The sequence below is a fragment of the Amphibalanus amphitrite genome, unplaced genomic scaffold (assembly GCF_019059575.1).
Source record: "Amphibalanus amphitrite isolate SeventyFive unplaced genomic scaffold, NRLGWU_Aamphi_draft 000089F_arrow, whole genome shotgun sequence".
Lineage (NCBI taxonomy): Eukaryota > Metazoa > Arthropoda > Thecostraca > Balanomorpha > Balanidae > Amphibalanus > Amphibalanus amphitrite.
In genome coordinates this window covers 630,574-654,270 of record NW_024881585.1, presented here as the reverse complement: position 1 = coordinate 654,270, position 23,697 = coordinate 630,574, and the positions used below count along the sequence as shown (strand labels likewise).

At 48.4% G+C, this 23,697-nt stretch overlaps 2 protein-coding genes across 2 annotated transcripts in view; one reads left to right on the top strand and one right to left on the bottom strand.

The window, feature by feature from the left end:
- The window catches only part of LOC122380001 (sodium bicarbonate transporter-like protein 11), a 263,700-nt gene that overhangs the window by 113,231 nt on the left and 126,772 nt on the right, over window positions 1-23,697 (top strand). Inside the window, exon 5 of the mRNA XM_043362735.1 lies at window positions 19,594-19,759. Within this exon, the coding sequence (XP_043218670.1) occupies window positions 19,594-19,759 (166 nt within the window). The remainder of the gene's footprint in view (window positions 1-19,593; window positions 19,760-23,697) is intronic.
- Window positions 6,679-10,055, bottom strand: LOC122380000. Its single transcript, XM_043362733.1, has 2 exons — window positions 9,331-10,055; window positions 6,679-8,584 (listed from the first exon to the last, which is right to left on the bottom strand). The coding sequence occupies exons 1-2, from the start codon at window positions 9,656-9,658 to the stop codon at window positions 6,951-6,953; spliced, it is 1,962 nt and encodes a 653-aa protein (XP_043218668.1). The 5' UTR covers window positions 9,659-10,055; the 3' UTR covers window positions 6,679-6,950.

The following is a 23,697-nucleotide window of genomic DNA, read 5'->3' as shown; positions in this document are numbered from 1 at the left end:
GAATGCGGCGCACATGTGACAATAAGCAAAGGTCATTATAGAGTTACGACGTACGAGAATGAGTTATCAGCTGTCTAATGCTAGACAGCACAATAAATAATCGAACTTAAACTGTGAGCCTGTATTGGTATTGTTTCTTTAATTTGGCTGTCGAACGTTAATTTATGGTTTGAAATATGATTTTATGTAAAATAATTGATATGAAACAGCCGTCTCTTGTTAGACCCCATCTCACCACACGAGAGTGGCAGAAATGACAATGATCAGCTGGCGCATTTTTCTTGGCCGAAGTCAGAGCGCGCGGCCCGACGCACCACCACCGCACCACAAAGTATGAGCAGAAGCCACCTAACAGGCGTGTTCGAAACCGCAGGAGATGATGATGAACGGGTTTATCGAAACTTGATTGGATGAGCCTATCGGTAAAAGCGATTTTAGTTTATGCATTTATTGTTCATAGTGGTGTGAACTAGGGTTGGGGTACGACCGACAACCCGTCGGGGCGAATTTTGCTCTGGGGTACACAAAATTTGAAGAATTTAAGACGTTTCCATGAGTTTTGAAGGTATGGATAGCTTCTAAAAATCCGGTTCTCCTTATCCGGGTCATTAACTCCATATGGTCCAGGAAAGCTGGCACGCTACCTTTGATTAATCATTATTTCAAAGGTAATCAACCAGTTGCTATGAATTTCATAAGCAAACACTTTTTTATATAGAAGCCTAGCTTTTATAATCCAACTCTAGTTGAATAATCAAGTAGCTACTAAATTTTCCAGATGTGACACATATTGCGCACTTCAAAGAAATACGTTGCTAGGGCGTTGGGACCACAGGGGAGCACTGCCGCTTCAACCCTATTGGCCGTAGTGTCCAACGGTGGCGGCCATATTGCGCAGACCAGGAACCGGCTGCCGCCTGTGTTGAGGAATAGGAATTCGAGACCTCGATTTACGTTTGCGGCCGCCGTATCCGTTACGTTCAAGTTACGTAGATACGGAACCCGGCATCTTACGCAGAATTGAGTGGGGAACACGATTGTATCTTCAGAATTCCTCAAGTTCACTCGCCGGACCTACATTTGCCCCGGCCGAGAGGGTTGATTGAACCCACCTCGCTAATGCGCCGCTAATTAAACTAGAATTTAGCGGTAAAGTGGTCGTATGCGACAAAGTACAATGCAGAGTGACTGGTGGGAATCTGCTTTAAAGGTCTCAGGTCAACCGGTGACCTCTGAGGTCAGGTCATGTGACCTAAGGTACGGGTTCGGTTTTGGCAAATAACTTCGCCAAAAATGGCTGTAGAGCCGCGATTTTGGTATCAACGTGTTCAGCTAGCTCAGGCGCATCGAGTAATATACTTTTTGTTTGGGTTGGGTCAATTTAAGGCATTGACCTCGTGACAAGGTCAGGTCAGAGCTCTCAGGTCACGAAGCTGGTCGAGTAAGGTCATGTTGCCTATCATTCGATTCGGCAGGTCTTTCTGAGTCCATTTGTGGCTTTCCCGATTCGCTAGCTCAGTTTGATCGGGAGTTATTGAAGAAAAAGTGTGACCCTTGTGACGTCACAAATGACGTCACGCAAGGGCAACAATGCAAATGTGAAACATCGAACCATGCAAGGAGTGCATGAAATCATGATTCTATATGCTTCAGATAGTTTCAGATCATTCCCGGCGCCAAAATAGCAATTTTCATATTTCCCCATTGACTTAAAAGGGTTTAACGTGTTAGTTCCTTGTATCTGAGAATTTTTAGGATTTCATCTTGTTCTCCACTCAATTCTGCGTAAGATGCCGGGTTCCGTGTCGACAAAGCTTGAGCGTAACGGATCATCATCATCATCATCATATATTTTTGGCGGCACATGGGAAGTAAGTAAGAAAAAGAAAACATTAGAAATCAGTGACACAAAGGATCGGTGCAGAAGCCTACCGGCTTAAATTAAAGCACCTTTCCTAAAAAAAGGCGAATGAAACTGAAGTCATGCTTGAACAAAACATACAGTACATACAACAGAAGAGAAAGAACACCACCGGATGTGTTAATGATGGATGTTATAGCTGATGCAAATTATTACTTTTTGTTGTGCCACTGGCTGGTCTGGGGACAATTTAATCGTTGAACCGTCTTGTGCTGTAAAGGAATTTTTGGAGCTCAGAGGCAACTCTGAGGCCGCTGCCGGTGTCGAGGTCGCTACCATACAGTACAGGGTGTCCCAGAATTACCCGGACATTTATTTTCTGGCTAAAAGTACGACTGCGCTCGCTTCTAATGATATACCAGCATCATACTTTTATAAGATATCCCTTAGCTATCGAGATTGGGGACTGTGTGCTTTTGGTGGCCGGTAACGACTCAAATCAATTATTATCCAGAGTCAAGTACGTGTAGTCCTTTTCCGTTTTCAGCTTAAGCCACTAATAGGCAACCATGATGAATCAACTCCCGTTCTCAACTTTGTAAACGAACTTTCGGCATGGTTTTTGCTGGAGAGCTTCAGCAGCTCATCTGCAAGCAGTTAGGATTGAGCAAAGCGCAATTATATCAGCTAACGAAGCCAGAGAGAGCAAGAGATAAACCGGATTGACAAGCTTGGGCTCGGCCAAAAAGGGCCATGCACCAGTTGTCAAACAAGTGGTTGCTTGTCATAGACAACAAACGCCACCGATCTAGCTAAAAACTAGCTAAACAATAGATCAGGATTATCTTCAAAACATCAGTCTACTTTGCACCACTATCTTCGACAAAATTTTGGAATTTGGGGTCCTTCGCCTGAAAAATATGCGAAAACTACGGAAAAGGCAGCGCAAATCACTACAATTCATCCCAAAAACATAAAATATACAACAAAACAGTATATTGAGGCACACTTTGTGGTCTAACGAAGGTATTATGTCATTTGAACCGCCCGAAAAAGGCTTGTGTGAACGTCAGATGGCTACAACGCCCCAACAGCAGAGACGGCCAGGCACCCGTCGAAAATCAAATTGTGAGACATTTTGAGCCACCGTGCACTCATTGGGCTTGATATGATGGCCCAAAGACAACCGTTAGCACAGGGTACTACTGCGGTAATATTCTACCAGCGCGAAAACTGGATGCCGTGAACCAAATGGCCATGAACGGGTTTGTTTTGGAAACCAAATCTGTTGGAAGCCAAAGGTTGCGCAATGTTCAGACATGGAGCTTCTCCACTCCAGATGTAGGTAAAAAACGCAGCAAAAGTGGCGTAGGCAGAAATTTTTGTTTTGGGGGATAATACTTTATGGCCTGGGAACACTTTGATGTCAAGTTTATCTTATATGATCGTATTATCCTCCGGCAAGAGGTCAAAGAAAACAGGCCTACACCCAGTTTCGGGAGACCCGTAAAACAACTGAGACCAGCAATGGCTGGCATTTTCCATCATTGTCGGCTGATCTTGTAACAAGCGTATCTATTGCATGTGTTATTTCACAGCCACCCTAGTTGACTATATAGGACGGTAAAAAGAAAAAAGCGCAATCATGTTTGCCTTATTTTATACGCTAATTAACAATGTCCGGGTAATTATGGGACACCCTGTAGTGTCTAACTCTGTTCGATGGTCTAGTGTTGTGATTTCGTGTCCTAGAATGGTTGATATGATTGTGAATAGCTGTGTTCGGCGTTGTTGGTAGAGTGGGGATCTAAGTATGAAGTATGGTGTATCTTCTGAGTGATAGCCGCAAGCGCAGTGGGGAGTGGGACATTTTTGGATTTTATATTTGTGAGCGTTTAGGATGGACATATTGAGGCGTAGTTGGGTGTGTAAGCGATTGCCTTCGCGGCTTCCGAAGGAGATATATGGAGGTGGTTTTTCAGTGCCGAGGTGTTGCTCGAGAGCTGCTTTAAATGATTTAAGGGTAGGAAGAGAACGAATCAATTCGGGAAGGTTGTTCCATAGTCTGGTGGAGTCTGGGATGAAGGATCTTTTGAAGGATAGGGTTCGATGAATTGGTAATGTATGAGTGTTTGAGTTGCGTAATGTCCGATTTGTTGCATTTTGTCTAAGGTCGGCAAGCTGTTGATCGGTCTCTCCCATGCGCGCCACAGTCTCCCGGATGGCATCATTAGAACGCTCGTGACAGCACTCGTTATCTCACGCATCCAGTACTGCCTCTCAGTTTATGGTAATGGGTCCCAAAAAAAATTCGATCGTCTCCAAAAAAAAAAAATGAACTTCGCTGCTAGAGTCATTTTCGGTCGCCGTAAATTTGCCCATGTCTCTGACCTGCGAAAAAAAGCTCTGGTGGTTGTCCCCGCGTCACATGGCTGATTACCAAACCCTTGTTATCGCCCACAAAGCCATTTAGCGCGGCGAACCCGAGGAATTGGCAACCATGTTCGTCACAAACAGCGCTGTCCGGGAGAGACACTCCAGGCAAGACCACCTCTTTCACCTTCCGCGACCACGGCTGGAAACGGGTAGGCGGCGGTTCGGCTATCGAGCCGCAGCTCTACTCAACAGTCTCCCAACTCAGCTGTCGCAGCTGGGGCATTCCACGTCAAATCAAACACCGAAATCCGTCATCCCCTTCGATTTTTCTGAAAATTTGTAGGCAGACTGGGCATGGTTCAAAACTGAGTTACGTATAATATTTTCAAAATTTGATAACGTATCGCTGAGATATAGGTCATCGAATATAGCGAAAAATGCCACACATCAATTTTTTAAATGGCTATAACTCTGGTTCCTTTTCTGGTATCAAAATGATATTAACAGGGTCTTATAGGCAATTGATAAGGCTTTGATTTTTAATTATAAAATTAAATTGAAGTGACCTTGAAATGCATTTGACCTTGAATTAAAACAGAAAAATTTAAATAGCAAAAAACACGTCACCTTCGATTTGGGTAATTTTTACATATTATGTCCGTCACAATGTTCCTAACCATCTGTGAAAAAATTGGAGTGGGCCATTCATAACTTTCGCGGCAAACGCCGTTTTCATGCATCAACATCACGCAACCGCGCGTGACCTTGAAAGACAGAGTCAAGACATGCTTGCTTGTGTACACTTTCTGAAATGAATGATTGCTGATTAGTGATATCCCAAACTCTGCGAGAATGGAAATGCATAGTCATCGTAGTCAAGCATTCACGTTCCATAGTAAAAGTGTCTCAGGCAAACGGTATTTTGCGGTGAATTTTGAGCCGTGTAAAATGCATCATGAAGTAAATTCAACGAAAACATTATCACGCTACGATATTTTCACGTCTTTTGATCTCCACTATACGAAAGAACATACATTTTTTAGTATGTATGGGGAATTTCTAGTTAATCCAATAATAAATATGGCAGTTAGAGGCCTGCTAAGAGTAACATGTCGCCGGCTGAGGCGGGCTCGGCCGATGCGGGAAACGCAGCAATCACAATTTTGTGTTTACACGTTCATATTTCAATTGTTTACCAACCGATTTTCAAAATTATTTCACCATAAGATTGCCTGTACATTTCTTAGTCTTCTCACAAAATTTGACGCGAATCGAACGTAATCAGCGGTAGGGAGCGCGATGTAAAGACGGAACCGTTCCGTTCCGTCCCGGCACAGTCTACAATTCAGGCGGCGCGTAGCGGTCGGCGCCGGCTGCCGAGCCGCCGCGTTGCTGCGGCGACAGGATGTTCACTTTACACCGCTATTACTAGAACAGTTGTGAACCGATTTTCTTATTGCTTGCACGATGAGATGCCCAATTCAATTCTTGACAGGTAGCCATAATTAATTTCGCATTAATCTTATGAGATATTGGCGAAAAACAGGAGGGGTGGGCGAAATTCGTTCTTCCCCCTCCACTGCGCGTGCTAACATACGTTTGCATTTGTGCAATTTTCTTCAAAACTTATGAATGGCCCACTCTAATTTTTTCACAGGTTGTTAAGAATATAGTAGGCAATAAAATATATGAAAATGAGCCAAATCGAAGGTGACGTGTTTTTTGCTATTTCAATATTTGTGCTTAAGAACAGAGTTAAGCAAATTTCAAGGTCATATATTTAAGTTAGTGCAATTCTAAACAAATGCTTAAGAAATTACCTAAACAGTAAGGTTTATTCCATTCAAATCAAACAAGTACAACCAAAGTTATGGTCGTTCAAAAATATAAAGATGCAACATTTTGTAAAAAATTTGATGCCCTATATTTAGAAGACCTGTGGTCAGAATGTGCAAAAAACATCAATGTAATGTCCGGGGCCACACAGGAACTCGCTCACAAATTTATAATGAAATCGCTGATGGTAAGGTGCAAAACAGCCGATTTTTGTTCGATTTGACGTGGAATGCCCCAGCTGTCTCCCGCCCCCTTTGCCCGATCTGTTAAAGTCGTGATAGTGGACAGGGCATCAACTGATCGTCGCTGACCAACGGGTTGGTGGGTGGGTGAGTTGTACCTGTGGTACTACGAAAGTGTCTCTGTCCGTGCTTTGACGTGAGTGAATGTGTGAATGCTGTGAATGTTCAGATTAGTAACCGCACGCACAGTAATCGCCACGCACTTTCTGAATGTGGATCGCTCATGATTGTTAAATACAAAATACAAATACAAGCATAGTACAAATACAAGCATAGTCGTTATGTAGGTGGACATTGTTTCTTGTTCGTGTAAGAGCTTTCTATAGAATTTGAGTTTGTGTTTGGTACGTCTGGTCTTGAGCAGTGCTGCCAGATGGTCAGGTAGAAAATCCTCCAGCGTCCGCGCTGAAATCCTCCAGATTCCTCCAGATTCTATAGTCGATCCACCGGTAACTTACCGAACATAAAAATCAGACCGTCATTAACACGGGGCATTAATACAGATGCATTCCAATTCTCTTAATCATATATCACACTAGCAATGCTCTTTCGCAGCCATCGAACTGTCGTTACAAAATGTCAGACTGAACCATGGGTGCGCATAGGCGCATATATTTACCATACCTACTTATAGCTCACAGACCCTCTGGCCACTCACAGGAATAAATAACATCGCTGCGGAAGGCTGCCAGCATCCGGTCAGAAACCTCGTAAGTCACACATGACTGACGGAAGTTGGCTAGGTATGATCGCACAGTCAATATCGCCTCAAGCATGTCAATGCCCATCGCATTTCGCTGTTTGCACTTAACTACATTCATAACAGAAAACAGACGCTCCACCGATGCATTTGAGACAGGCGTGCTCAAAATTGCCATCGCCAAATCAGACACGTGCTGGTATTTCTTTTCACCATTGGCCATGCATATTTCACTCATGTCTGCCCAAAACTGCTCGCGATCCTGGCCCGCGCCATCCTGGGTCAGCTCGTCGCGGTGCAGTGCGACCCACTCCCTCTCAACCTCATCTGGATCTCCCGATATCGTTGAAAATCTGGCAGCGATACCCGAGATGGAACGCCTCGGTCCAGCATCGGGTCCCACCGACAGTCGGGTCAAATCGGACAGCATTGCCACGTTGTCCGGAAGCCGTTTCTGAACCTGCTCTGCCAGGGCGACTAAAAACTCGCGGCACTTTTCACGAACAATCACACCTTGTGCATCTGAAACCTTCCCCTCCTCTATATGATACGTATGTCCGAGGAACACTGCTCGGGCTGGAATGAGGTTCGCACGTATATCAAGTCCTGGCAGCTGGTCAGCAGATGTACCTTTCAGTGTTGCCGGCATCACAATTTGTTGGAGCAAGTCCTGCACAAATGACTGCAAGTCTTTGTGAATTACACAAGGATCGGGGTTTACGCTCTGAAACACTCTGTTCAGACGGTCGATAGCCTTCAGCTGTGACGACATGAAGGTCAGGTAAAGATGGTTTTGCGGGTCGTTGTACATGTTATACAACACCTCTGCCTGATAGCACCTATCCCGGTCTTTCGCGAGTTGAAATATCATTTTCAACTCGTGGTACTGATCCAAAATGGTGCTCACCGCTTTCCCACGACTTAGCCACCTTGTCTCTGCCACCTTAGGGATTTTGATGTTGTTCTCTCCGGGATTGAGAGTCTTAAAGACTTGTTCGTACTCCCTTTGACGTTTTGGGCTTAGAGCGAACCAATTGTGCGTCTCTCGAATGAGATAGTCCAGATGCCGGGGAAGCACGGCACACGCATGACTAGCTGCCAAGTTCAGAGAGTGACACAAACATCGGACTACCATGAGGTGAGGGACCTTATCCTTCAACAGAGTACTGACAGAATGATGCCGACCTACCATACTACTCGCCCCATCAACACCGATCCCAACGAGCCTATGCACTGGGAGACCGTCCTTCTCGAGTGCGTCGAGCACCGCCTGCGTGATGGCATCCGCCGTCACCGACTCCAGTTTAATCAGGCGATACAGGGTGGTTATCACGCGCTTATGACGCCTGCTAAAATAGCGGACCATCACACCCAAACACTGGCAATCCGAAACATCTGTAGACTCATCTATAACCAGGCTGAAGAAGGATCCCTTCATGTCTTGAAGGAGTTCATCGTGAAGGACCGGTCCCAGGATGTGCTTGATGATGCCGGAACACTTAGTGCGATGAAGGCGTAGGTCCTTCAGGATCGCGGATTTGGGGTCCACACGTTTCGACAGGACCTCACCTTAGCAAAGGACGGGGAATAAGGATATGTCAGCGGGAGAAATGAGTGATGCTGAACAGTTGGGAGGAGGGAGAGAATGTTATATTATAAAACATTTGAACCTTGCGTTTTTGAAAACACAACTGTACTCCAAATCACCCATAGCCACTCATATTACCAAATGAACGTATGCATTTTTATGACCGGTTTATGCACATATAGGTAGGCATCGTCGACAAATATGTAGACATATATAGGCATTGAAAAATCAAGGTGGCTAAGGAATTATCTTCTATGAGCTGTTTTTATTATTGAAATCTTACGAGAATGCGTCAAAACTGACATGGGAAAATATCATACGTACGAACAGAAGAAACGCATTTTAACCCTACTCCATTTACATTAAATCAGACTTGAAATGACAGGAAAGGAATCAGGAAGATTCCATTACTCCGGAGCTAGATTGAGAGGCAAAATAACCACGATTTTACCTAACTCATATTAATCCGACATGCAACGTCAAATAAATTGAACTCACGGTAAATTTTGCGAAAAATTAAGTAGGTATAGTCTGATTTTTTAAGCCTGAATATCCATTTAAAGTACCAAAATCAAATTATCACGCGCTGTCGGCTATATTTAACATTGGCGCTGTTATTAAAAAGTCAAGAAATTAGTCAATTTTGGTACTTCGAGCGCAGATGACGATGGTCAGGCTGAAAAGATCAGGGTATAGTAACTAATACCTGGCACGGATCCAGACTCACCGAGATGGTCCACCGATGCGTTCGATCCATGCTCAGCAATGTGTAGAGCCAAATGCAGCTCCGCCCGTTTCACCGACTCCACATGGCTTGACGTGGCAGCTGGGAAACACTGATTTATTCTGGCTGACTTAACACCCACAGCGCTTTTCTTGTGCTTTGCAGACTTAGCATGGTCTTCGAGATCTTTGTGCTTCGCCATGTGCGTCGATCCACACCATTTGCACCGCGCACGAGAGCTGTCGCCCTCAACTGGTGCCAACCAACCGCGGAGAGCAGGCTCTTTCTCCCAATCCGATTTGTACCGTTGTGTGTACTGGTGTTTTCCCATGCTTGAAAATGATCACAATTCGGTAGGTACAAATAAAAATAAGGCAAATTACTCGCAACACGACATCTCACATCACATCACAACCGGAAAGAAGGAATTTGTAAAGTGTAAACAAAACGATTCAAATCGTCAAAACAAGCAGAAACAATATTCAAGAATTCCTAAGATAAATAAGTAAAACACAATGATAAAGGCAAATAGGTTGTTGTGAATGATTATGAACACTTTTTTGTGTGTGTAATTTATTATATGTAAACATTATTCAGGATCATGCAATTTTCCCCTTTTTTTAAAGTGTCATTTTATTGGTAACATAAATCCTCCAGATTTTCCTCCAGAAAGTGAAATCCTCCAGATTGAAAATTCACCCTCGGAGTCACGCTCTAAATCCTCCAGATTTGCGGAAATCCTCCGAATCTGGCAGCACTGGTCTTGAGTTTTGTCCATCCTAGTTCCCGTCTGAGTCCGTCCGTTGGTGTCCGTAGGTCTGTACCAGTCACTAGTCTCGCTACCCTGTTTTGCGTTCTTTTAAGTCTGATTTCGTCGGTGACTGTTATTTGTACGTCGTATACAGGGTGTCCCAAAAGTAAGGTCATCATTTGTTTTGGCCACACCGCCAAAAATACGCGATGGATAGATATAAATATGACATCATATGAAAGAGCATTTTATAAAATTTTATTCTGATATACATATGAGTCAATACATTGGCTCGTAGCCCCACATTTGCTGCTTTTCTACATGGCTACCATTTCGGGCCGCGTGCACGAATAGACTGCGTTTTACTTCCTCGACTATTCTGGAGCGATTCTCTGGTGAGATGCCGCTTATGTTTGCTCGGAGGGATCATCCTTTAGTTCTTCCCGGCTCGTTGGGTTGTCCTAAAAGACAACCTTTCTGTTGTGTATCCAGAGAATAAAAATATGAAGGTGTAACGTCAGGTGACCGCGGAGGCCATTCAATGGCGTTGCCCTGACTGAAAATTACGGGATCTCACATCCACTCTCGGAGACAATGCATGATCTTCAGGACGGTGCAAGCATAGTCTCCATCCTGCTGAAACCACTGCTGGTTGATGGTGTCGGCACAGCTGCGTTGCGACGAGCGGAAGAACCACTGGGAGGACTCTCGGCCACCTCTCTTGATTTATTGTCACCCGATTCCCGCTGTCGTCCTCAGGACCTCGAAGCACAGGTGGCTAAGTATACATGCCCTGTGCGTACATTATACCTTTTTTCTGACGTTTTACCGGTTGAGGCGAAACTATGCATGAGTTCAGAGATAGGGCGAGCTGATAGGGTCTGCTTAGGGCCGAAAACTGGGCGGTATTTACCCCACACACCCGGTCAGCGGCGCAGGCCACCACAGCGGTGGTGGCCTTCCGAGGGAAAGCTGGCCCCTAGGAAGGATAGTGCAAATCTTTCCTAGCGCTGATAGATTAGTGAGGAAGGCCTTGGTAAGAACGCTGCAGCACTTCAACATATCTGGGGCCCATCCACAACATGGTGCTAGTTCACTCGGACTCTGATCTAGACTGGTAAGTTTAGCGAGGGTGAGCAGAGAGATTAGTGTTTAGGTCAGGTTGGCCACATGTGTGCTGTCATTTTCGTATGGGGAGAGTCTGTTTTTTTTCTGTGCTCTCTGTTTCCCTGATCCCGAGTGACTGCGAACATTGAGGCTAAGTGTTGTAGTACCCTTTCGGATGGCGCTCTCGGTTTAAACCGTTCTTTTGTGTGTTTCGCACGGGCTTATTTCCTTGGTTTAACCTCTGTGATGCGCCACGTTTGTAAGATTGGATTTGCATGTGCAGGTTGTGCCGACATTAGGCGCCCTGCTCAGCGTGGCGCCCTGTTCATCTTGGTGGCGCCCTGTTCGTCTTCGTGGCGCCCTGTTCAGCGTGGCGCCGGCCCCGAGTGGCCCTGCTTCGGCGTGGCACCCCCGGCCTGTTGGCTCGGCTGCCGCCAGATAGATGTGTAAAGCCATTCCGATGGTAAGATTCATTTTTTCATCATATTGGAAACGAGTGTTCGCGTGCTTCTGTTCGTTTGATCTTTGGTAAATTTTCCCCTTGTAACTGTTTCGTTTATATCTGACCTGTTACATCTTGGTTTGGGTTTCTTTACAGAAACACTTATCACGCCTGTACATGCCAGGGCCTCCTCTAAGGATTTTTCACTGGGTGGGCAAAATTTTTCGCCGCTCCCCTGCCCAAGGGCAGATCCAGTCACTTGTTTTGGGGTGCAACCATTTTCACCTGCGACTGGGGGGGGGGGGGCGGGTTAAGGCCTATGTCACTTTCACAGTCAACCAACTGTGCCATTTATAGTTCATGAAAAATACCGAAACCAAACCAACTTGGGAACATGAGGGAAATATCAACTTTTTACCGAATTCGTATCCTCTCATACATTAGCCGGATTCGTAATAGTTAATACCAACAAAATACCAACAACATTAGGATCAAAATACCAAATACCAAGTTGGTATCAGTTTGGTATCGGTATACCAAAAAGTTGGTATCCGATTGACATCTCTAGTCTACATACATTTAAAATTTTAAGAAGACTGCAAATGTGCAGAGTTAAACTTACTATATGATTGCTCCTTGAACCAGAAATCGAATAGGTAGGTGATGCTCGCTGCCTCTTTTTAGGAGGCATGGCCAGCTTACTCTTGGCGCGTCCTCTTGATCTAAATACGGCTTTTATTTATTTATTTATTTATTTATTTATTTATTTATTTATTTATTCGATGTCATGGAACAACAGGCGAATTGACGCCCAGTAACAGTCCATAGCAGTTATACGTTCGGAGCAGTGTAAACATTGCCTTTAGTTTTTCGTCTCTTACACATACAATCCCTCGATATACCAACCATATCTATCACACAGTCCATACAGTACATGCATAACACAATAAATACAGTCACGCGGTTCACACCAGGGACCGATTCGCGTTGGCGCACTAAGGCCCGAGTGACACTTGATTTCAAGCGTCACTATGCGATTTCGGTTCGCGCTGAGCCACTAGCCGATTGGTGTAAAATACCGCTTAGTGTCACTACATTCAAGTGTCACTTGGCCGCCTAGTCTTACTAGCTTCCTAGTGCGCCATCTCGAATCGGCCCCAGGACTCACATGTTTTGTATATGTCGTCTTACTTTAGCCCGAACATCCCGCATTGAGTCGTGAAACAAATCCAAATCTGTTATCTCGAACATAAATTCATTTATGATAGTGGGTGCCCTAACAAAAAGCGAACCTTTCATAGTGTCCTTATTGACCTTAATCTACTTATATACATCCTTGGCCTTGTAGCGCGCTACCCTGCTGGCCCATGCCGGTCTTTGAGGGTCCCACACTGACCTCTGAGGCCCCATGCTGGCCTGTAAAGGCCCATATTAGCCTCTGAGGGCCCCGCACTGGATTCTGAAGACCCGATGCCGGCCTTTAACCATCCCCTGTATTGGTGTTTTTCCAGCCGCGAACGCAGGTACTCGTATAGGGGGGGGGGGGGCGTTGGACCTCCCTTGCCGTTTCGCCCCTGATCGAGCTAGAGCTTCGCGGAAAAAAAAAACAAGCGTGTTGCCCGTGACGAGAGGAAGCCGATGATACCCAATTTTAACCCTCGCTGTCACAGGCCATTGCGTCCTTCGGCGGCACGACCCCCCCCCCCCTCGCGTTTGGCCCCTAGGGGCCAAACGCGAGGGGGGGTTGTGCTTGATCAGCTGATCAAGCTAGAGCTTCACGGAAAAAACGAGCGTGTTGCCCGTTACGAGAGAAAGCCGATGATACCCAATTTTAAGGTCCTAGGTCATCGGGTGACCTTCCAGGTCAGGTCAATGACCCGAAAACCGGGAAAATCGGGACCTGTTAGAAAGTCGTAAAGTGTGGCTGCTATGTGGTTTTCCGGGGTGCTGATCACGAATATCGTGTTAGTTTTGATCAGAGATGATGTTTTAAGCATTTAGACCAGGTCGGGTCAGGTCAGGTCAGGTCAACCGGTAGGGGTTGTGACGGGTATTCGTATTACGTGTCAACCGCCTCTGACAGCTTCGTAACATGTTACGAAGGCACCAAAACTACTTCGTAAATGTTCAAATGGTTGCTAAATTCGAATTCAGCTAAAAAACTAGCCTAGAACATGAAAAAACTCGAAAAAGTGAACCGAGGCCACCCGAGGTCACCAAAGGTCAATGACGTGACCTGACCTTCAGGTGACCTTGACACCCACCCTTATGTATGGGAGCAACATCAAATCACATGTTTGAACGTTTGAAATCACGAAAAGCTTGCAAACGCGCGGCTAATGCGAGCCGACATACGCCGAATCGCGATTTCGGCCAAACATGATCACGGAAAAGAGGTCACAGGTCGCGAGTTATTCGCAAAAAATCGAGGGGGTCCTTTCGACTCCCCCCTATACGGGCGAGGGTTACCCCCGAGTTGCTGGGGGGGCGTTAAACGCCCCCACTTTTTTCGCTGGGCCATAGCAAAAAAAAAAAAAAACGGCGCGCCGCAGGCACGCCAAATTTTGGGTGCCTCTAGGGAATTATTTGACGTTTATTGTGACAAAATTTCAAAAAAATCGGCCGGAAAATTTTTGAGATGTCGAGGTTTCAGTGACGTCATGATTTCTTGGTTTTCGACCAAAAACGTTATATTTTCAAAAAATCATATAAAATCACAGAATAGACATACAGACATGCCGTAAACGCCATTAGACTGCCAATACCATGAACAATCAAATGGCTATCTTCGATTATTGATTATCGTTCCGCATTTTCCAAAATCTTGAACTGAATCTTGGCAATTTCTCATGACTACTTCACGACCATTATACATGCATTTCTTAATTTGAACTTTTTGACCCAAACACGTACACATATGATAAAATGAATGTCACCATCGTGTTCTACGCCCCAAATTACCCATAAAACATGTGTCACAGGCTGCGAATATCAGTTTTGATTTTCGGGGATATGTGTCTACCCGGTTGACCTGACCTTGACCCTGACCTATGCTTGACTGACCCCTACATGGAGCTGACACTCTTGTAGGCCTTATATGATGGATTGTGCACCGTTTTGACAGAGTTTATGACGGGAGGCGCCCATTGTGAAGTCCTGAAGTCCATGCTACTGAAAGTCCGATTTCAGGTGTTTGACCTGACCTTGACCCGACCTGTGACCTCAAAATTCAACTTTAAAGTATTCATCTGAAGCGTCTCGTCGCGTTCTTTCGTTTGCCGCCTCGTGCGTTTCGCTGCGCCTATTGGTTCTCGAGTTATCGGCTGGGGGCGTTTAACGCCCCCCCCCCCCCCAGCAAACGGTGGGTGGCGAAATACCCCAGCAAGTGCCGGGTTAAGGACCTGCATCGGCTCTGAGGGCTCAACTTGGCCTTTTCTGGACTCTGGGGTCCAACACCAGCCCAAGCCTGTCTTTTAGGGTGCCACACTGACCCCTGAGGGTCCCATCCTTGCCTCAAGGACCCGCATTAGCCTTTGAGAGCCTAAGTCGGCCTCTGATGGCCTCAAACTGCCATTTTCAGGCCCTGTACTGGTCTCTGAGGGCCTTAAACTGGCCTCTGAGGGCACAAACCGACCTCTAAAGGTCCCACACCGGTTGCTGATGGCCCATTTTCTGCCTCTGAGATCCAAGACTGACCCTTTTGTGCCTCTGAGGGCCCCGTACTGGCTTCTGAAGGATCGATGCCGGTCTCTGAGGACCAACGTCAGTCTTATAAGGGCCTCACACTGATATCTGAGGCCCACATTTGCCTCTGATGGCTCCAAATTGAGGTCCTTTTTAGTCCCCAATCAGCCTATAAGGTCTCTGATGGCCCTATTTTGTTGTCTGGCTGGGGACCCATGGCTTACACCTTTAGGCGTCACGCACTGGCCTCTGAGAGCCCACATCGGCCTCTGGGGTTCCATACGGGCCTTTGAGGCCGCTATGGCCATGGGCCCCTGTAAGCTAGCACCGCCCCCCCCCTCCGAGGGTTGGCAAAGTTGCCAAGTTGCCCCCACCCCCAAACGCCAAGTCCGCTACCGCCCCTGCATTTATATTATAGATGCATCCATTGTAAAAAATAACTTGCACTGCAGTGATTGGGGGCTGGGGCACTGGCTGCTAGCAAGTTTTTTTCCCCCGGGAAACCGAAGTGGTAGTTCCTACCGGACGTCTGGCCGGACCTTTATTTTTGCATTTGCTTCTGGGTGGGCAAATCGACGCCACTGGGTGGGCAATTGTGGTGACTGGGTAGGCATTTGCCCACCCAGTGGGTATGTTAGAGGAGGCCCTGGTACATGCTCCAATCTTGGTGCCTTGGGGAGTAATACAAGGTGGTTTCGTGTCATCATCGTCTGGTCTTCTTGGCTGCGGCGGCGGCAGCTACAGCAGCCATTACAAAACAGCTGAAGCTACAGCAGATGTCGGCACACTGTGAGGCCACGCGCAGGCTTAAGGCACGTAGCACATTGGGTCTCACGTAGCCACAGCTGCACCACAGTGAGTCACACCGCGACGGAATGTGCTGACCTTTGCAACAGCCTGCGGCACAGACATAGTTCCAGACGTCTCCGCCACGGACAGAAGGCGCTGCTTTACCAGCACGTCCAGCGCAGGATGGGTGGAGCAAGATTGACGTCACAGGGGCGTCGCCGGCAGACGAAACGGAATGAAACAAAAGTTTGAATAAAATGAGATTGAAGAATCAAAATTAAAACTAAAAAATCACAAACCTTTCGGGGATTGTTTGATACCAGCGATTACTAAAATGATAAAGCACTCAACACGAAGACGATTCGACGGCCAAAAATTGCAGGCACAGAGGAGCAAGGTGACTAAACAGGACAGAGGGCGCCATCTTACGGACCCACCCATGGGTGGGTCCATGGCTGCTGTAGCTGCCGCCGCCGCAACCAAGAAGACCAGACGATGATGACACGAAACCAACTTGTATTACTCCCCAAGGCACCAAGATTGGAGCATGTACAGGCGTGATAAGTGTTTCTGTAAAGAAACCCAAACCAAGATGTAACAGGTCAGATATAAACGAAACAGTTACAAGGGGAAAATTTACCAAAGATCAAACGAACAGAAGCACGCGAACACTCGTTTCCAATATGATGAAAAAAGGAATCTTACCATCGGAATGGCTTTACACATCTATCTGGCGGCAGCCGAGCCAACAGGCCGGGGGTGCCACGCCGAAGCAGGGCCACTCGGGGCCGGCGCCACGCTGAACAGGGCGCCACGAAGACGAACAGGGCGCCACCAAGATGAACAGGGCGCCACGCTGAGCAGGGCGCCTAATGTCGGCACAACCTGCACATGCAAATCCAATCTTACAAACGTGGCGCATCACAGAGGTTAAACCAAGGAAATAAGCCCGTGCGAAACACACAAAAGAACGGTTTAACCCTCGCACGACCAGGCCATTTCTCATAACACGAACGACCAGGGGGGGGTTGTTACGACCCCCCCCCTGGCGTTTCGAAACGGAAGGTCGTAGAGCTTAGCGGAAAAAACCAACGGATTGCTCTCAACGAGATCTCGCGATTGGTGGTATATTTTTTGGTCCTAGGTCAACATTTGACCTACTTTTGACCGGTCAAAGGTCAAATTTTCGGAAAAATAGATTTTTCCAAATTTTTCGCGGCGATTGCGGCAAAACGGTAGGAGATATCGACTTGAAACCTTCACTATCGTGTTCCTTGATCAATTCTCTATCGTTTGGTATGTATTTCGTTTCCCTAGCTCTAAAAATGGCGCGTTGGGAGCGCCGGAAGTCGGCAAGGTCACAGTCGGCGGCAGAAATTCGAAAAATCAAAATTTAAATTTTTGAAATCTGATTGTATTTTTGGATTTGGGATGTCCATTTGCTCCCTATAGGAGCTAATATTGCTGCATATTCCCATTGAGGTGACAAGAATTAGCAAAATAGTGGTTCGGGCGCTTTTCAAAAATAGTACCGGACGGTGTTCCTCTTGTGACGTCATAGCTCCGTGACCTGACCTGACCCGGTCAAGTTTCTTATACCATATGATAGCCAATACTTGCCCCAACATGCATGGGAAGTTTCATCACGATCCATCAACCGATGTCCGTACCACCGGCAGGAAACCTCGGGCGTTGGCACTCAGTTTGTGAAAATCCGGCCGGAGGCTGTTCCCTTTGTGACGTCATAACTCCGTGACCTGACATGACCCGGTCAAATTTTTTTGATCAAAAGATGCGCAAGGTTTGCCCCATAAGGTACCCAAAATTTGGCGGCGCTGCGCGCCGCCGTTTTTCCACTATTTCCGAAAAACCTCAGGGGGGGGGTTGATACAACCCCCCCCCTAGGCGTTCTAGGGTTAAACCGAGAGCGCCATCCGAAAGGGTACTACAACACTTAGCCTCAATGTTCGCAGTCACTCGGGATCAAGGAAACAGAGAGCACAGAAAAAACTCGCTAAACTTACCGGTCTAGATCAGAGTCCGAGTGAACTAGCACCATGTTGTGGATGGGCCCCAGATATGTTGAAGTGCTGCAGCGTTCTTACCAAGGCCTTCCTCACTAATCTATCAGCGCTAGGAAAGACGTTACGGTCCAAACTCCATAGACAAGCGGACATACGGTTTTACAAGAGTTAGGCGACGAAATACTCAGCTTAATTATTAAGTAATGGGCACCATTAGGTAGGCCATACAATTTTCTGTAGTACCGCATAGTCGCTGCAGTCAAAGGTGTTCTGGTTTTTATGCTATATGCCAAAGAATTTTTGCGTGTAATCACCGGTGACACGACATATTTCTGCTTTATTGGGTTGGGCGGTGAAGTCGATGACGTGATCACAATGAAAATGGCTTAGTTTTGTAGAACATTGAATTCTGATTCCGGCACGACTCTCGCTAGTCCATTTTTTATTATAAATAAACCATTAATTGCGGTACAAAGTCAAAACTAGCCCGAAACGGCGCCCGCAGCGGCCGTTAGCACAGCGGCCTTATGGTAAACAGGTTAGTTCACATTCCCGCCGCTATGCGAGTGGCGGCGGCGCCACCTGTCCTCATGTCCGCCTTGGACCGTAACGACTTGCACTATCCTTCCTAGGGGCCAGCTTTCCCTCGGAAGGCCACCACCGCTGTGGTGGCCTGCGCCGCTGACCGGGTGTGTGGGCCGCTGTGGTGGCCTGCGCCGCTGACTGGGTGTGTGGGCCGCTGTGGTGGCCTGCGCCGCTGACTGGGTGTGTGGGCCGCTGTGGTGGCCTGCGCCGCTGACTGGGTGTGTGGGCCTGTGTGGGCCGCTGTGGTGGCCTGCGCCGCTGACTGGGTGTGTGGGCCGCTGTGGTGGCCTGCGCCGCTGACTGGGTGTGTGGGCCGCTGTGGTGGCCTGCGCCGCTGACTGGGTGTGTGGGCCGCTGTGGTGGCCTGCGCCGCTGACTGGGTGTGTGGGCCGCTGTGGTGGCCTGCGCCGCTGACTGGGTGTGTGGGCCTGTGTGGGCCGCTGTGGTGGCCTGCGCCGCTGACTGGGTGTGTGGGCCTGTGTGGGCCGCTGTGGTGGCCTGCGCCGCTGACTGGGTGTGTGGGCCTGTGTGGGCCGCTGTGGTGGCCTGCGCCGCTGACTGGGTGTGTGGGCCTGTGTGGGCCGCTGTGGTGGCCTGCGCCGCTGACCGGGTGTGTGGGCCGCTGTGGTGGCCTGCGCCGCTGACCGGGTGTGTGGGCCGCTGTGGTGGCCTGCGCCGCTGACTGGGTGTGTGGGCCTGTGTGGGCCGCTGTGGTGGCCTGCGCCGCTGACTGGGTGTGTGGGCCTGTGTGGGCCGCTGTGGTGGCCTGCGCCGCTGACCGGGTGTGTGGGCCGCTGTGGTGGCCTGCGCCGCTGACTGGGTGTGTGGGCCTGTGTGGGCCGCTGTGGTGGCCTGCGCCGCTGACTGGGTGTGTGGGCCGGCAGTGGCGCCGTTCGAGTACCGGGACGACAACACAGTGCAACTGGTGTCCCTGTCCGGACTGGGCGCCGCCGCCGTCTGCGGCAGCGCCGGACTCGGATTCTGCCTCTCACTGCTCTTCTTCATGGACCAGAACATCTCTAGCGCCATGGTCAACAACCCCAGCAACAAGTAGGTCCATCTCCGGCGATAACCAGAGCAGCGTGTGAGCCGACCAGGTGCTGGTGGAACCAGCATCGAATGCAAACGTCGTCTGAGTGTTTCCATATATATTGGAGCGGCCATAGTACAGCACGTGACTGGCCATTGTTTGAGTCATTGGGAATAACTTCTGCGACAATCAGTCTACGTATAGTCTCTCTTGAAAGCATCGCGACTCGGAGGGGAGTGCGCTACCTGTCCCAGCCGCGGTTAAGCGGAAAGGTTTGAGAGCCGCTGGTAGCACTGACCGAAGTCTGACACGCGGAGGCAGCCAGCGCGGCGGGGCGAGGGGAGTGGTTGAGGACTGCGGAGGGATAGGGGGGAGGTCAGTCGCCGTCCGGTCAACGGAAGCCACCCTACTTGCACAGGACTTGTTGATATTTGTTTCATTGGAAAGTTAGCAGTTAGGTCCGTTATCGGCTCGACTGACACAGGTTTTTGGTTAAATCCGGAAACCCTTTGCCGAATACGAAAAAAAATCATCAGTTGCGCCCACTAACAGAACATCCGTGGCGACTGCGTGGTCGGCGTACCCGTGCGTGCGAATGGAGCTGCCGTTGGCGGCGGTCAGGCGGGGCGCGGCGGCCGCGTCCAAGCTGCAGCCCGGTAGGAGCTCGCTCGGAGGCAGGACACTGATCTGCGCTCCAGTGTCCACCATCATGGTGAGCTGACTGGTCGTCACGTGCAGGAGCGGCGCCGGCGATGCCCGGCCCGGGGACGGTGCCGATGTCCCTAGGCCGTCTCGTTTAACGGCGACCAGGAGCACGGCTCGCCGCAGTTCTTGGCTGCTGCACCGAAACGGCGCTGATAGAAGCACAGTTGCTTCTGTTGCTGTTGCTGTGGCTGTTGCAGCTGCTGCGGCTGCTGCCGTCGACCGCGAGAGCGGGACCGGCGGCGGTACCGGTCGGAGACTGCGCCTCCGTCACGGTCCCGGGAGGCGGCGTGGGAGGGGTCGCCGAGCGCCATTTCTAGTCGCTGAACTGCGGCCGTCAGCGATGCCACCGTGCTGTGCAGGGTTGGCACGTCTCCAGCAGTAGCGGAGGCCGTCGAGCCGGTGAGTTGCATTGCCGCGAGCTCGTGAGAGCCGGTCGCCTCCAGGTATCGGTGGGCCGCGGTGGCGAGCTGGCTCAGAGAGGTGTCCTCCGGGAGGAGCGACAGGGCAGCCGTGGCCGCCCGCGGCAGGCGCTGCAGAAACAGCGTGCGGAGTAGCTCACTGTCTCGAGCCTCCTCGCCCAGCTCCGAGCGCATGCGAAGGAGCAGCTGCGTCGGCTTCTGATCTCCCAGCTGGGTGATTAGCTGGGAGATCAGAAGTTACAACCCCCTCGCCGTCCGCGTTATGAAAAAGGCTTCGTCAGGCGAGGGTTACTAATGAGTAATGACTTGATTATTAATTCGTATATGATGTAAGATAAAAACACCAAAACCACCCAACGTTTCGTGTTATTCACTTCCCTTCTTAGATACGCTATTGATCAGAACGGGAGACTCACTTAAGTTCACTGTTTACCGAAAGCCAACAAACAAGGACGACCTTATACACTACTTTTCAGGGCACAACGGTGAAATTTCAATTTTGGTCTTACTGGATCTTTCAAAATGTTTTGATGTCGTGTCTCACCAAAAACTCCTGCAAAAACTTAGCCTATACGGTATCGACACCGACTGGTTCGCTAACTATTTGGCTGGGCATGTGCAACAGGTCAGAGTCCGCGCCGCTGACGGCTCCAGTATCACCTCCCGACCGAGAGAAAACACCATTGGTGTTTTCCAGGGAGGTAGTCTCAGTTGTGCCTTGTACATGCTTTTTGCTAACGATCTCAGTCTGCACATGCCCGACGGAGTCACCATAGTACAGTTTGCAGATGACACTCAAATTTTGGTCACTGGAAAGAAACGGGATTTGGATTGTATCATTTCACGCACTGAGGCCGCACTCGACGCCGCCTACCGATGGTTTTGCCACAATGGCATGAAAGTTAACGCCGCCAAAACACAGATGCTGGTGTTGGGCACACCAGCAATGTTGCGTGGACTCCCGCCCGTCACTGTCAACTTTTGTGGTTCAACTGTAGTCGATGCAGGGACGGTGAAGAACCTCGGACTTTATCTCGACCGCCATCTGAACTATCAAGCTCACATCACCGCCATGGCATCAAAATGCACAGGAATTTTAATCGCTCTCAGTCATGCCCGCCACGTGATGCCAGCAAACACACGTAAGGTAGTTGTTCAAGCCCTAGTCATATCGATCGTGCGGTATTGTATAAGCGTGTATGGGTCGTGCGGTGTGACCCAGATGGCTCGTGTCCAGAAAATTCTCAATTTCTGTGCCAGAGTCGTCAGTGGCCGTAGACGCAGCGACCACATCTCTGACGTCATACAGCAGCTCGGCTGGCTGCGGGCAGACGAATTAGCCGAGTACCACACTATCTGCGCAGTCCACCGAGCCATCACATCGGGTACTCCTGAACATATCAGTGATACCATCGGTCCTGTAGCCCGCGACATACACGACCACAACACCCGAAACGCAGGGCTGATAACACAGCCACGGGCCCGAACAGAGACGGGGAGACGTCGACTATGTATTAGAGGAGTCGCGATGTTAAACGGTACCGAGTTGAGCCCGTATATACCAGCGTTTCGCGCCAATGTGAAGCGTGTGATCATGTCGAGACGCCGAGTAGCTGTCTGAACCTGTTCCAGTCGCACGCTTGTTTGTGTTTGCCAGTGATATCTATGCCTACTCGTACTGTCTATATGTTCCCCGTTTTATCTGGTTTTACGTGTCTGGTGAAAAGCCACTTTTATTGTGGATCCTAGATGAATACACATCTGTATCTGTATCTGTATCTGCACAGTCAGAGAGTTAAATCCGGGGTCGTTATTGGTTTCTTTTTGCGCGCCTTCAGAATATGTTCCGTAGACTTTTTACGTGACGAGATCGATTATGTGGTTCAAACGTTCATGAAACTTAAATTCCTTGGAGGTAAGCTATGGCAATTCTGAGCATGATTAATAATGTAAATAGAGTGAATAACCTTATGCTCATGTTATATGTTGCAAATTGATATAATTGAAACTAAATTGATATATTTCGATATTGCACCGTCATCATTCTTATTCTGATGACGGTGCAATATCGAAATATATCAATTTAGTTTCAATTATATCAATTTGCAACATATAACATGAGCATAAGGTTATTCACTCTATTTACAACTTAAATTCCCTTTAATCATGCTTTTATCTCTGAGAGACTAGGCAAAGAAGATATGGTCCCCATCTGTCACCTCAGATAACCAGCCCTCAGCTGTAGCTGATCAGCCTGTGGCAGAAACCAAAGCAATGATAATAGCTCTGCATTCTCCTTTGAATGAAACGGTTCAGAAACTGATAGGTCCTGCGCTGGGCATAGTCTCTGTAGGGGGGCAGAAGATAGGTGGGATAATGCGTGAAGAAAGGAAACAGTCTCGCAACAGAGACAGCGTAGTTTACAAAATTCCATGTGGTGGGTGCCCGCGGGTGTACTACGGGGAAACTGGTAGGGGTCTCAAAACACGGGTCCGTGAACACAGGGGGGATTTACGTAATCACAGACTTTCTAATGCATTTGTTATTCACGCTGAGAAAGAAGGGCATTTACCTGATTGGACGCGGGCTGGACATGTGGATCAAAACTTTTCTAAAACCCAACGGAGAATTATAGAAGCGGCGTTTATTGCGAAAGGTGATGTTTTGAACACTTCGAGTAGATTCTTCAGACTAGCTTCGGTGTCTGCTCTGTTGGCTAGGAAAGACGTTAATTTGTAGTATGTGTGTATGTATGTGTCAATATGTCATGCAAGGCAGAGGAAATTTGTGAAAAAGTGCCCGCGCTATATTCGAATGAAACCGAAAAAACGTAC

Excerpts from the sequence above, each read along its gene's own strand:
- LOC122380000 (XM_043362733.1), bottom strand. The coding sequence starts at position 9,658 with ATGGGAAAACACCAGTACACACAACGGTACAAATCGGATTGGGAGAAA. Across the intron at positions 8,585-9,330 it reads CGCATCGGTGGACCATCTCG|GTGAGGTCCTGTCGAAACGT; the intron begins GTGAGTCTGGAT and ends TCCTTTGCTAAG.